General features: G+C 42.5%; 2 protein-coding genes across 2 annotated transcripts; one reads left to right on the forward strand and one right to left on the reverse strand.

The window, feature by feature from the left end:
- Nucleotides 1–98: 98 nt before the first annotated feature.
- cmtr1 (cap methyltransferase 1) lies at nt 99–7,991 on the reverse strand. The gene is made up of 24 exons (XM_053444956.1): nt 7,612–7,991; nt 6,963–7,067; nt 6,672–6,838; nt 6,361–6,519; nt 6,161–6,253; nt 5,994–6,065; nt 5,810–5,904; nt 5,419–5,491; nt 5,121–5,319; nt 4,918–5,036; nt 4,686–4,782; nt 4,414–4,546; nt 4,013–4,192; nt 3,869–3,925; nt 3,712–3,769; nt 3,504–3,572; nt 3,157–3,288; nt 2,750–2,875; nt 2,384–2,475; nt 2,163–2,231; nt 1,941–1,988; nt 1,684–1,796; nt 1,393–1,501; nt 99–1,162 (listed from the first exon to the last, which is right to left on the reverse strand). The coding sequence occupies exons 2-24, from the start codon at nt 7,060–7,062 to the stop codon at nt 1,027–1,029; spliced, it is 2,496 nt and encodes an 831-aa protein (XP_053300931.1). The 5' UTR covers nt 7,063–7,067; nt 7,612–7,991; the 3' UTR covers nt 99–1,026.
- Nucleotides 7,992–12,678: 4,687 nt separating this feature from the next.
- Nucleotides 12,679–14,001, forward strand: zgc:193593 (uncharacterized protein LOC564090 homolog). Its single transcript, XM_053445888.1, has 2 exons — nt 12,679–12,729; nt 13,849–14,001. Exons 1-2 carry the CDS (start codon nt 12,679–12,681, stop codon nt 13,999–14,001), a joined length of 204 nt encoding a protein of 67 aa, XP_053301863.1.
- The last annotated feature ends 631 nt before the right edge of the window (nt 14,002–14,632 follow it).

Genomic DNA, 14,632 nt, shown 5'->3' on the forward strand with positions numbered 1-14,632 from the left:
GGTGGAGATGTGCTCTGAGTCACCCTCTAGTGTTTACTTGTGCTCTCACAGTTCTTTTTACATGAATATATACATTTGAGCAGGAAGTGGAGAATCTGTTCTAGGATCAGCATCTCCCATTTATTTACTATACTATTATTTACATAAAATGGTCGGTAGCTAAGTTTACAAGAGAACAAAACTCATTTGCATGGTTTAAGAAACAACACAGTCCAGGCAAAATCACAACAAAGTGCCGGAGGAGAAACAACCTAAAAACCAAAAAGACACTTTTCGATCGAGGACAGATCACGTTCGAATGGAAGAACAGCTGCTACATCAACAACGTGGAAATTGTGCCGACAATGATTGAGAACAAGATGAATGGGTTTGTTGCGTTGAGGCTTCAGCTGGAAATTTGGCAGGAGCAACAACAAGGAGCCTATTTGTAAGACTGAGAAAACAGATGTTCATCTCCTCGGAGACGGGCAGAGGAGCAGTTGTGTTGTTGAGTAAGGCAAGCGAGACATATAGATGCATAGTTGTAACATCTGTAACCCTATGTGTCATTGTTGATCTGATGGATGCAGATACACACAAGCATTTTCCCAAGAACCAAAGAAAAAGAAAACACTCCAACAGGGACATGCAATTCAATGCAGAGACGATGGCGGCAGCCTTTTGTCTTCTCCTTGTCCTACGTGATGAGGTCATAGAGCCAAGGGCAGTGGAGGAGGCAGAAGACAAGAGGGTTTTTTCCAAATGCCGGTTGCTTATAAGGAGTCCGGATGTCACCGCTGGAAAATCCCTTTCAGCTCCAGCACTTCAATAACAACCTGCCCATTGTCTCTCTAAGCAACATGACATGATGGTACGAGAGGACGTGGAAATGGTCAAACAGCAGATTACAAACAGAAGAATAAAAACAGGGAATTCAAAAACACATTTTCAATCGGCTGCTGAGTATTTTTGATGACTGCAAAACTGCATTAGAACATAAGGCTCTACGTCCGCCATCATTTAGTGCATTCTGGCGTGGTGGCGGCCTCAGGGATGGTAGTTCTGGTGGATGAAGGACAGAATATTGTCTTTGGACAGTTTCCCGGGATCCAGGCGGGTCTGAGAGTCGTGAACGATGACGCCGTCCACCCAGGCCCAGAAGAGACGCTCAGCGTGGCAGACGCTGAGGATGAAGACAGAGGATACTGTTATAATCAATATTAAAACTATGCCATATAAATACACGAGTCTAAGTCAATATTTTTGCTAAATTTGAAAAGTATTCTCTGGAGATAATGCGTACTAAAAGGTAAAAATGCTTATCGTCATCAACATTCTAAATCAGAATCATCCTTAAGTCCAAATGAGTGTTTGAACTAAATTTGAGTATGAATTCAGAAGGTCAGTACTCACTTGAAGGGAGCAGCACAGTTTGGTGGCATTTCATAGGTGGACGCCTTGGTTAACTTATTATAGAAGAACTTCATCTTGGAGTTCTTACTGTACGCGATAGTCCACGGCTCTAAAGGATGGAGAGGAAGAGAGGGAGAGACATTTGACAAAGGTTCAGTAAAAGCAGAAAGCCACAAATCCTCATTTCACTCAAACGGTTTCAACCTCAGGTTTGTGGAGGTTTTAACGTAGTTGAAACCAAATGTGTTCTGACATTAAGCAGCACACACACACAAACACATATACACACACCACTGATAGTCTTGATGATGTAGAGGCCAGTGGGAAGGAAGTGTCGGTCGTCTCTGCCGGTGTAGGACAGACGAGGGATTCCTCCTGAACTCTTTGTTACTTTCATTTCTAGTCTGCACGAGGGAAGAAAAACAGAAAATGACAGATGTGTCTATTTGTTTTTATTGCACAGGAAACAACAAAGATAAGATAATTATGTGAAACTCAACCTAATGCATTATAGTTGGTGTGGACTAATGCGAGATCTGTTTTCTTACCTGACAAAGATTTTCTCCATTTCCTCCAGCCTGTACACCTCCTTCACTCTGGGAAAAGACAGAAGTTACATTTACATAGCGTGACAATTTAATGCCACAGCGCTGAATTCTATTATATTAATGTACCACAAATACTGTATATAGCCTTTAGCACTATCAGAGGCAATAAGATCCCGGTACATAAATTACACAACTGCATTCAAAACAAACTTAGATAAAAACCTGATAGGGTTCATGTCTGGTCGGCTTGGTTTGGCCACCGCCTTCACAAACTTCTCAGCCATTCGGATCCTGGATACACACCAGTCATTAGTTAGTAAACTACAGAAAACTACAATAACTGTATTTTACAGATACGCAGCTACAACATGGACAGTGAGAAGTGGATTATTAGGAAGTCGCACATTAAAGTTTGATACAAAGTACAGGTGCCGCTGTCCTACCTTTGGTTGAAGTGCTGGTCTCTTACGTCAGTGCCGTTGAGTATTAGTGCGTCCATTACATGAACTGCGTTGATTCTCCGCTGAGCTTTTCCCTACAGGGCAAATAATCATGTTTGTAAAACCAGCTCCATAAACAGTGAGTCAGCTGCATTCTTATAAATAATCTCTTTATCATGTTATTGAGATAACCATAGACTCTTGGATGATGAATGAACCCTGCTGTCGTAGAACAGCAATATATAACCTGATGCCCCCTCCTACCACATCTTGTAAAAACAATGCAGGTCATAATTTAAGCAATAACAGATATAAAGAGTGCGATATACTGGATCCCATATTTCATCAGCTCAGGCCGTAAACTCTCACCTCGCCCTTCAGCTCTTGGACGATCTCCACGCTCAGAAGCGTATCTCTTGGCAGCTCCAGTTTAAAGTTCTCCAGCTTCTTCCAGCGAACAGGCATCTTCCCGTCCCAAGTGTAAATCTGAGACTTCTACACATGTAGAGAGGAAACAGAGAACAGACGAGAAGGTGAAAACAGATTCAGCATAGAAACGGTCAAATCAGCCAATCAGCTCTTTGTTTTAATCTCTTCCAGTAGATATTCAACTGGTTTACAGAAAGAATAGTTACATATTATTACATTGGCTTTTGTGTTTAATTACTGCTTTGAATACTGTACTGATAGCATCCCATCATCCAGACTAATGATGACAAACACATCATTTCTACTACAACACAAGTTCCTGACCTAGGTTTTATCTTAAGACTCACCCCGAGCGCGAGAAGAAAGATCTGCTCTCCACCTCCCACAATGCACTTGTGGTCCAGTACATGACGCAGCTTATCAAGGGTTGTGGGGTTGAGAGATGTGAGCTTGGACTGGAACGACTCCACATTCAAATTCTGAGGTGCAACAAACACAAGGAGGATAAAAGATGAGGAGCAGAAACTGAGAAACATTCTGAATTAGCACCACTAATCACATTGTTTCAAAATATAAGAAGTAATTAAAATAAACAAACAGATTTTCTACTATTGTTTAGTTTTAGTGAGTTTATGTTTTTCTTTTTTTATTAACAAGTTAAAACAGACACAAAAACTTTGATTTATTAACTGACCTTGATGAGTTCGTAGAACTTTGTCTTTGGGTCTGAGGGAGCAGGAGTGACCCTGGCCTTGTCTGGTACCTGGAAAGAGACAAAAAAAAGGATTTAAAACTTGAACAACAGACTGAAAGTACATTTATAAACAGAAACTCTATGAATTATACTTGATCTGTTTTCAAGGTTAAATGTAGAACAAAAAAACGTGAGTTTCTCTACTCACCCCCCATAGCTTCAGACATTGCTTCCTGATGTCGGCCTGCCTCGTCTCTGAAAGTTCCCTGCAGACGTCAACATAGTGTCACACAGTTAGTTCCACACACACATTCCAATCCACACTAAAGCTAAGCTGGAGAAGAGATAACTGAATGGTTTCTCACGAGTCGACGACGAAAGCGTGGATCTTGGCCAAGGCCTTGATCTGGACAACGCAGAGCCTGACGGGAGAGAGAATTCATTTCCTGTCAGTCTTTCAGTGTGAAGGTGAAATCATTAAGTCCTGTCTGACTGTAGTGGATCCCCACCTCTCATTGGAGTTGACCATAAATGGATAGAAATCCGTGTCTTCCTTGATGATACTCAGCGGAACCAAATCTGTAACGTCTCTCTCCGAGTTCTTCAGCTGGTTCAGTTTCAGGTTGACTCTGAACATGTATTCCCTGACGGGTTCTGATCCGGGCTTCAGACCACGGCACACGATGTACCTGAGGGTGGTCAAGAGTAGGAGCAGTTTGGAGGAGATCGTAATAACAAGAAATAATAATAATATTAATAATAATAATAATAAACTCAGGCTATCACTAATGGAAAGTGATAAATCCAAATATTAATTTTCTTCTCACAATTCGTCTTATGACCAGATATTCATATTCATAAGTCTATGACGTCCCTAGATCTCTCTGTACATATACAAAGACAGACAGACCTCTCAGAGTTGGCCGGTCTGCTGGTGATCGGTTTGAAGAGACAGATCCTGTCGAAGCAGAGGTACATCAGGTAGACCAAACCCACACTGAAGGGAGTGAATAGGTCAAAGGTCTTACACACAAAGTGGCCACCTGCAGAGGACACACAGAGCCAGGGGGGGTTAATCTGGGTACACAGTAAAACAACACAGAGGATGAGTACATAACATGAGTTAAGGAAGGTATAATGAGACTGAATATAATAGTGTCCACCTGACCAGAGTTTCAGTACCTGTCCTGAGGGTAGAGAGAGCAGTGAGGGCCTGACAGAGCAGCAGCTGTTTGCTCAGGATCTCCTGGATGTTTTCCTGACCTTCCACAGAGAACCCCTACGACAGACAGAGGAAATAATCAAAACTAAAAGGTAATCAATCTCCAAACAGAAACCTCAAGTCATTCCAAGAACAGCAAGATTCTGCACCGTCACCTTGTAGTAAAATAATGACCGTGCAGAATAGTCTCACCCCATCTGCCATGAGGAAGTGGAGCCCTCTCCTCTCTGTGCTCTCAAACACAAAGTTTCTAAAGGCCGTCACGTTTTCTGGCTTAGTGATGTCCCCGTCTCCGTCCACCCCTCCCTCACCTGGGATACACAGAGGTCAAGCTTTCACTGAATCATTCATCAGACGCCTCCCGGCAGTGACCTGCAGGTTTTCCTTAGGTTTACCGTAGTAGGGCTCAAACAGCTCGCTCGGCGCAGCGAAGAAATCTTCCAGTTTGAAGTCACAGGGTCCTTTCAGCGTCATGCCGAAGCCTTTGGCGTGCCAGCGTCTCCTCCACAGGATGTACTCTGAGAAGCCTCCGGGCCCCGCGCACACGTCAGCAAAGTACAGGAGCTCCCCATCACGGTCCTTTGTCAGAGGCAGCTACAGAATGAAAGTGGGCACAGATATTGTCTCACTATTTCTTTGTGTGGGCTTGTTTGGTCTGATCCAACACATCAACAGTCAGGTTGACCCACTCACCGCTTTCGGATCCTTTGGGTTGGTGAACATGTGGTCGAAGCAGTGGTCGAGGTTAGCCATTTTCATAGCTGCTCTAAAAACAGAACGCATATCAAAGAGACTTCATTAGACATGTGACAAATAAAAGTTCACTTAGAGAAAATGCTGAATTACCTTTCTGGCATTACATACAACATGAATTAAAACAATCTACAAAAGTCTGCTAGAGTTCTGGACCTAGCTTGTATTTCAACCGGCAGGAACTAACCTTCCTTCAATCCATTCATTGTCTTCCCCTTACACAAGCTTGGATTTTAGAGGAGTAGCATATTTTTAGAACTTGGATGACTTATATGATATTAACCGCACTATGTTCGTCTGTCCAACTTGTGGAAACCACCTAAAGACTGACCTGTTGAGGAAGATCCCTCCTCTGATTGTTTCGTAAGGGTTGGAGCGTGTCCGAGCTCTCCGCATCTCCTCGCCCTCCAGGTCATCGAATATGCTCTGAACATCAAACAGACATGTTTGATGTTCTTCTGTTCAAACAAGATTTGAACAGAAGTGAACAGTTGTAGACTTCTATGATAACTCACCTTGCACCTGAGAAGAGTGTGCAGAAGATCTTCAGTGCAAAACTCTGTCTCTTCCTCGATCTTGAGTTTTTTCTGTAAGCGACCGAAAACAAGAATTATGTTTAAAAATAATCAGTACACACTACTCACATTTACATCTGGGTCGGTGTCCGTGTTTTTTTGTTTACCTCTCCCAGAATCATCCAGTCCCTCAGTTCATCTGCATCTGGGGTCTCTGTGGTGCATTCCGGGAACCAATCTACCTTCTCTACAGGACTGGGCTGGACAGACAAAGATCACGTCATCGGTACCACTGATGGTTATTTGAATCCCACAAGGTATTTCAAATCTAAAATTGCTAAAAGAATTGCAAACACTGGCTGTGTACCTCTGATTCATCGCGCCAGTCGACATTGAGCTCCCCCTGGAAGCCCTGCAGCGTGAGGCCGAGACCCCGTCTTCCTCGCTGGGTCGAAGCCTCTATGATCTCCTTGCGTCCCTGGCCAAACTTCCCCAGACCCTCGCCCTGACGGAAACCCATCTTGGCCTGAGGGTGTGAGAGGTTACAGACAATGGAGTTAGAAAACCTACAGCCTTAGAACACCATATTTCTTATTAATACTATGGGTTGACACACCCAACTCCAAAATGTAGCAGTAAAGACAATTAACTGTGTTAGAGAGGTTTTCAATACATTACCATGAGCTTCTGTGACACACTGTTGTACATAGTGAACTTGGAGGGGTTGTCGGAGGGGTTGTCTGAGGGGGCGTCTGTGTCTTGTCCATCAAAGGATGATATGGAGGGCATGGAGAACCCTGGTCTCTGCTCCTCCTGGTCACTGAGGGAGTCATTTTGGCTGGAGTCTGGACAGAACAAAACCACACACACGTACACACCGTTATGATCACAAGGATCATCATAATCACAGCAGTAAAAAGTGAGCAGGCCCAGCAAATAACTTTCAATTCTACAGATGAAGGAATCTACCTTGTCGGGATAATTGTGACTCCTCGTCCGAGCTGCTGTCTTCACGACACAGCTTTGTCCCCGTCGGTGGGATTGGCGGTGCTTCGGCTCTTCTCTTCATTGTGGCTGAAATAGAGCGCGCGGGGACAATGACAGAAAGATGAGATGTTTGATGGATGGACGAGGTTAAAAAGGAAATAGAGACACAGCCACTTCCTCATTTTGCCCTGCCATATTTAAATCCATTTTCAGGCACCGGTTTCACAAAATGAATAAACTTATTTAATAACTTTGAGAATGTAATGTGAGTCCTATGAGACAAATTAGGATTATGGAATATGGGTTTTCCAAATAAAATTTGATTGATTAATGATTTGTTTCATTCTTTTTTTGTGCAGTCTACGATGGAAATATGAGGAATTATATAAATTATATCTATATATAAAAAATTAAACAATGTCCAGATTATGTATTTTCAGATGTGATGTTTATTTTTTTTAATCATGATTTAAACCAGAGCCATGAAGCATTTCCCACACAAGCACATAAACAGCCCCAGTTGGCGCCTTTCACGCATCAACAATATCATTATTACGTCATGTGTGAGCACCACAGAGCTTCCGTGTCTCTCTTCTCCACAACTTGACACTTTGATCGTAAACAAACTCACATTGTGTCCGATTCCGTGCAACTGCCAGCGGTTACTTCTAGGCTCGGTCATCCACCGTCCACCATAAGTTTAAAGTGGTGAAACTCTGAAGTGAAGTGAGAGCTCCTGGCAGCTCGCAGACGGGGTGGGAGTTTTCTGTGAAACGAAACTGCGCAGCTTTAGCTTTAGCCGTTAGCTCTCCGCGTTAGCCAGCTTGCGTTTAGCCGCTCGGGAGAAAAACTTCACTCTTTTGCAGCAACAGCGACACATCGTGAGCTGCGGGTCCGCGGCGACATTTTCCTCCCTGACTTTTAATCGCGAGGAAACTTTGGTTAAACGTGAACCCGCGTTCTGTTTTTAGAGCTGTCAGGGGTCCTGCTTCTCCCAGTGATGGCGAACACTGATGACGTAACCTATATAAAGTCTGTCTGCAGAGGTGCCTGTCTAGAAACAATAACAACAAAATAAATACATGCTATAATAACCATAGGTAATACCATGTAATAATACAAATTATAAAAAATTATGAAGGTAACCGTGTTATATTATTAAATAATCATTATTAGTATTTATTACGAGTATTATTAGTAATAGTAGTAGTATTTGAAATATATCTCTACATGGATTAAACACTATTACAATACAGAAGTAAATGAAATGGTAAAGTTATCAGTAACGAAATGGCTTACATTTTACTGAAATGAATCATAGGTATAAATAAGTGACTTTGGGAAAGACCAATATATTTGTGTTCTTCAACAAAAACCCCGACCGACAGGCAGGGACCCCTGTATCTGCAGGTGGGTCCTCTTAAAAAGCATCATCTTGTTCCACAGAAAGTTCAACAACCAGAGACTGTATATTAAGACAGACGATGCTGCCCTACTTCATCCCACAAACTTTGACCTTTTAGTTTGGTCCATATCCCTTCCATAAACTTGGAGGAGGCAGGATGTATGACCTATACTGCAGCCAGCCACCAGGAGGCGATCGAGTTGCTTTGGCTTCACTTTTGGGCAGCTGTCAAGTTGTCCATCTTCAGTGTTGTGCAGGTTCACACCTCTCATGAACTAGTTCAAAGTTCAGTTCATGCAGGTAAACCTGCGTAGTTCACGTTCATAGTTCACCATTTAAATTCTGAACTAGTTCATAGTTCAGTTCATTTCATAGTTTTAAGGTGGACAGTGAGAACGAAAGTCTTAACTTGTTAAAGAAAACCTTATCCATCACTACCCCTTGCCTTTACTGTCGGAATCTTTATCAGACAGTGTGTAAAAATCCCTCTCTGCTTTCTCTTGCCATCTGTATATGAGACCGAGAGCTGTTGTGTTGCAGGTATGGCCTGCCCCTTTAAGGAAAGTTTGTAGTGTGTGACGTAGTGCACCTGGGTATTGAGGGAAAAGTAGCTAAAAGTGTGTGTATAACGAGAAGTGACGGACCACCTAGAGGTGGTGCGAGTGTTGCTCCTGCTGTATATCCGAGAAATAAAGTGGCCGCATTCCAAGTAAAGAAACATCTCCTCCTCCTTCTTCACGGAGCGGTCCGGACGGCTGGTTACCGGCCAGACAGCGAGCCAAGATAACCAGTGACAGGGGCGGCTCCTGGTACAGGCGACATAGGAGACTGATTTATCACGACGTGACACATGCAATGTAAAACAATACATTAACGTCACACCATCATCCTCTAACCCATGGGACGCACCGGAGGTAGAAGCGCTGTGAAAAGCTGTCCGCCTCCTTTCCTCGCCCATGTTAAATACTTGGGCTGGTCGCACCTGCAGCGTAGTGCCGGAAGAACCGGGAAGTGCCGCGGCCGCACACACACAGAAAACATAATCTCATGTGGGGGGGTGGCGGCTACAGGCTTGCATAGGTCAGTCACCTGTGAAGACCAGCATAATTTACCCCTGAACCAGCGCGGAGAAATGATGATGATGATGATGATGATGATGATGAAAAATGATTTATAAAATTAAATATAAAAAAATAATTAATTAAATTAAATTAAATTAAATTGAAAAAATGTAATTAAATTAAATTGAAAAAAAAAAGAAAATCCTGCGCAGAAACCTACTGCGCACATCCTGCGCAGAAGCCCATTGCGCACACCCTGCGCAGAAGCCTACTGCTGCACACCCTGCGGAGAAGCCCATTGCGCACATCCTGAGCAGAACTGAACTGCGCACAGCCTGCACAGAAGCCCATTGCGTGTTTTTTTTATTTTTATCTAAATTAAATTTGTTCCTGTGTTTATATTTAATTCATTTAAATTTACATTGTATAAGATATTTAGCAATTAATAGAATTCCTGCCAAATTTAGGAGTTTAGTATATTGCCAGCTTAAAGATGGGAATAAGTGGGATTCAAACCTGTGTCTCTATTGTTGGAGAACAGACGCTATACCAACTAGGCCACACCGCCAGATGATTGCCACAAGGAACTAAGCACTATAAGAAGATGGACAAATTATCGTGTGTGTGTCCGTGTCATTTTATGCTGCCTTTGATAAAGACAGAGACAATATTTTCTACCTTACTACATATATTTGACAGCCTTACTTAAAAGTTACTTTTATATTTTTCGCTTTTAGATACTGGATGATTTAACATACTTTAAAAACCTATTGTAAGAGAATAACCCAGTCTTTTTCTAACCTTGTCTTCGGGTGCCTTACAAGAATCACAGTCTGCTCTGATGTCCTGAGGCTGCCCCCTGCTGGCTGCTGGGCTCCTCTGCTGCTCTAGCTTGGTTTGTCCATAAAAGAAAATCAACCAGCAGTAAAATGTACAACCAGCAATCAGTGCACGACAAAAATAAACCAATATATACAATGTAAATAAAACACAATATAAAAACTCTATAGACTAAGTAGCAAGGGAAAATTAGCTTTTAATAAATGAATTGATAAGTCGACCAACAGAAAATTACCTGTCAACTATTTAGATATTCGAATAGAATACAGTGGTGGATGATAGGAGTGTCGGAGTTACGAACAAGAAATGTGTCATGTTCGCTGGACTTTAATAAAGTTACACATAAAGAGAAAAGTTTCCTGTCGTCTATACGCGAGGACACTACAATATGAACGTGTTCACCGTTCAAATTCATTATTTGTCATTGAGTTGCGTTCAGTTCATCGTTCTCATAGAAGTGAACGTGTTCAATGAACGCGTTCCTTTGCGTTCGTTCATGCACAACACTGTCCATCTTTATGTACAATCTTTGGTCCCAACCAATGTACACGTGTATCTATAGAGATAAGATGAGACTGATTCACACAAAACATTAATTGAATTGTTTTGTGACCAGGTGATGCGATTGACCTTTAACAAGTCTTGCATGTGTGTCAGATTGGGGTAATCCGTTCTTGGCATGTGAGTTAAGGAATCCTGATCTCCTTCGTTTTCAGTCGTGCGTTACAATGACTAAGTAAAACAGTCTCCCACACTCTCCTGCGAGAAGCCAGGATGACCTTTGGGATGTCAGACTGTCTGGCCATTGATCTAAAATCATTTAAAACCCACTTATTCATTTTGATGTTCTTGTTTTTTTTTATAATGTAAGTGCTGAGCAATGCACAATAGATGGTCAAACTGTGCGGCCGCTGTGTTTTCAGTAACACTCTTCTCCTTCTCATGCAGTTTGAAGTCCTTCAGTGCATTGCATGACTTCCGGGATGAGTCAGTGAAATCCTTTTAAGAAGAAGCTCCATGGATTGGTGACAACACAGAGAGATGACCTGAGGGAGCAGCCGAGCTCTGAGCTTCCTGACGGTCGTTCTTCGATAAGATTTCAGAGTATTGTTCAAAAACATTGAATTTAACTAGAACGGTTCATCAAAAGAAACCTGGACACATCTGACACATCTTTATTCCATATTTTTATTGGTAACAACAACAATTACAGTCGCAGCTATCACCCCACAAGTCTGGTTCGTGACCTCCACCAAGGAGGTCAAATTTTCATCTGCATTTGTTTGTTTGTCTGTTAATAGGTTATTTGCAAAAACTCCTTGACAGAGTTCCTTGCAAATTTGTGGAGGTTTGGGACATGACCCAAGGAAGAATCAATTTAATTGTCAGGAAAGTTTTACACTATCCTCAACAACTTCACACAATTTTCATTGATTTGTTCAGAGAGAGTGATTTTCTCCAAAGAATAATTCATCGATCATGGATGAAAGAAAAGTAGTTTCTTTTTTTCTGCTATAAAAGTTGCACAGGCTCTACTGAGAACCTCTGAGAACCTTGTACCGTAATTACTTAGTATTTTACAGTACATGGTTTGTGTCATTAGTTTTTAAATCCAACATTGTAGTTTCTTGATGCATCTGTTAAGGGGAGGATCTTTGAACAGCTGTAGAATGAAAGTACTCTAGTAACATATTGATGATGTTGTTCTGCTCTGTATCCAGTGATTGCTGGAATAGGCTGCAACCCTCCAGGCATGAACCATGAGAAGGATCAAGTTAAGCTTTTTACAGACAAAGATTGATTGAAATATTGTTCACGACAGGTTAATTTAATTTAATAGAATCCTTTGTACCAGGGTCACAATGCGATTTGCTGTTTTTTAATTGCACCTAGTTTATAAACCGCCTCTGTGACACCTGCAGACGCCATTACAGCGTCTTTTTGTCGGTGATGTGGTTATGTGTTTCCTTTCTGTGGCCAATGGGCTTGGGACATCTTCTCACAGGTATATTAATCCACCCCAGTGGATCGGCTAATCCCCCACTGACACACAAAGACACAAACACTGTCCAACACCATGTGACCCGCTTACGCAATGGAGCCAAGGCTTTATATACCACCTGTAAGGACTGGACTCCCTCAGGGAAGATCATCTCAGTGAAGGTGTGCGTCAGGTTATCTGACTGAGGGAGCAGGGAGTGTGTCCTCGGACACAGGGGAGAGCTGTTGCTGCTGCCGCACTCTGCCCGGTGGAGAGGATCCAGGCTGAAGAGAACCAGCAGGAGCAAAGGGAATCCCTGAGATAAACTTGTCCAGCAGGACGTCCCGTGGCCCGGTTGCACAAGTTATTTTTTTTTGTGGTCTCTGTGAAGCACCAGAAAGAAGGACAACCATGTTTTTTCGAATCCCTCGACTGACCCCTGGATATATTAGATACCTCCAGGTGCGTAAGTTGCTTTAGGGTGATTTTCTTCTTTAGACAGATTAATGATTAGTCCTGGACCTGAAGGGGCATCAGCAGTGGAGCCAATTCCTTAAGATACTCTAACAGAGACTTGTACCGATCTGGAGTTCAGGCCCTGCACGTAAACCTGAGCTTCAGGAAAAAACTGGTGTGTGTAGATTTCAAGATCTCTTCATAAATTATCACTTTGCAGCTTTGAAAGCTTCATTTTAAACCAACAGCCCTGCACATGTGCGATTGCCTATTTGTGTGGTTGTCATGCTGGGATTTAGAGGATTACAGCAGCCTGTCTTTGAATGGATTTGAATCAGAGGTGCATTAGCTCCCTGAGGTCAGGTAAATACCCTCTAATTGGATCTCCTGAGAAACAGCATGAGATGACATGTTCCAAACCAAGCCGTCTGCTGGGTATTTCAAAGACCTGCAGCTGGATGCCACAGTGCACAGTGTTTACAGTGTACAGCCTCATTATCTGAGTTTAATGTTTGATTATTCTCATTATGAGACTAAATTTATCACGATTAGACAAATGACTCAATTGACATTCGTGCATAAATATTAGCCAAGAACTTGTCCAGAGTCAATCAAAACTAAACTGTTTTTAGCCATGACGGTTCAATAGTTAATATATATTGGGAAACTTGTATTTTCACTATTACACTTGGGCTTACAACTCAAATCTTTTTTTCTCAATCCATAAATTTACTCAATAGGGTAAGGGTTTCAAAATTTAAATAATGATAACATATATGTTTTAATGGGTTAAAACAGTGATGGGCTCAGAGAATGACTGTATTTATATCTGATCTTAGGACATGTCTCGGATTGGCCCAAAATTCGGAACCATCTTCAAACCTGCAGGACCTTTATGAGTATTGAAACTTGATAGAAATGGAGGTTCTAGTGCGACTCTTCCCCTTTGCTAAGACCATTGCTGGTATGAGACAAGCATGTGAACATGGTCAACGTTTTAAGGACTCCAGTGCAGCCAGAGCCAGGAGGAACCTTGCTGACCCCATGCCTTGGTCATCATCGGCCCTGGTGATGATCAGGCCTGGTTGTGGTAGTCGCGGTGGTGACCCCTGCTGTCTCTTTCAGACTCAGGCAGCCCAGACCGTGCTGCAGAGCCGTGTGGGTCCTGCGATGCCGCGCATGGCGTTCCTGCTGGGGCTCATGGGCGTCGGCGTGTCCGGCTACAGCTCCCGCCAACTCACTCTGCACTACAAGCCGGCGAGTAACCTCTTCAGATGAGATGGATTGAAGATGGGGGACACACACACACAAACACAAACACAAACACAGACACACACATTCAAAGAAAAAGTTTGACTTTCTGTGAAATGATCTTAAACTAATGGGACCTTTCTTGGCTCTGAGCAGCTCCCATGCAGGTAACCAGCAGAGAGACCAGAAGGCATCATGGTCGTCTACCATGAAACAAGATGTCCCAATAGGTGGTTTCTGCTAAGCTACAATAACTGGCTGCTGGCTGTAAACTATAGCAACATATTATTTCGCAAAATGTCAAACTATTCCTATAAAGCAACATGGGAAGAAAAGCTAAATTGTGGGAACTGATAAAACTAATTTCCATGTTTCTCTTTCGGTTTTTCTCTTTGCATCCTTCCCTAATAACCTCTCATGTGTGGTTCAAGTGGATCATCATCCTTGTTTTTGCTTTATTGTAATTTTGTCGTTTGAAATGAAGAGATGGTTGCCTTAAAGGTTCGCTACTGCAGTTCAGGAGTTTAAAAAAGAAATCCCTGTTGAAAACTACCTCTCCATGTAAACATGGTGAAGATTCATGTAACATGCAGTGAAACAGAAAAGGCAGCTTTTGGTGTTTCTGCTGGAACTCGGTCGATGTTTAGCTTGAACCACG

This window comes from Pleuronectes platessa, chromosome 17, assembly GCF_947347685.1.
Source record: "Pleuronectes platessa chromosome 17, fPlePla1.1, whole genome shotgun sequence".
In the NCBI taxonomy this organism is placed as follows: Eukaryota; Metazoa; Chordata; class Actinopteri; order Pleuronectiformes; family Pleuronectidae; genus Pleuronectes; species Pleuronectes platessa.

Bases quoted from the DNA above. Each gene is read 5' to 3' on its own strand.
- cmtr1 (XM_053444956.1), bottom strand. From the start codon at position 7,062: ATGAAGAGAAGAGCCGAAGCACCGCCAATCCCACCGACGGGGACAAAG. The intron at 3,289-3,503 runs GTCAGTTAATAA...GTTGCACCTCAG, and splicing joins AGTTCTACGAACTCATCAAG to AATTTGAATGTGGAGTCGTT. The intron at 1,502-1,683 runs GTGTGTGTATAT...TCCATCCTTTAG, and splicing joins CATCATCAAGACTATCAGTG to AGCCGTGGACTATCGCGTAC.
- zgc:193593 (XM_053445888.1), top strand. From the start codon at position 12,679: ATGTTTTTTCGAATCCCTCGACTGACCCCTGGATATATTAGATACCTC. The intron at 12,730-13,848 runs GTGCGTAAGTTG...TGTCTCTTTCAG, and splicing joins GATATATTAGATACCTCCAG to ACTCAGGCAGCCCAGACCGT.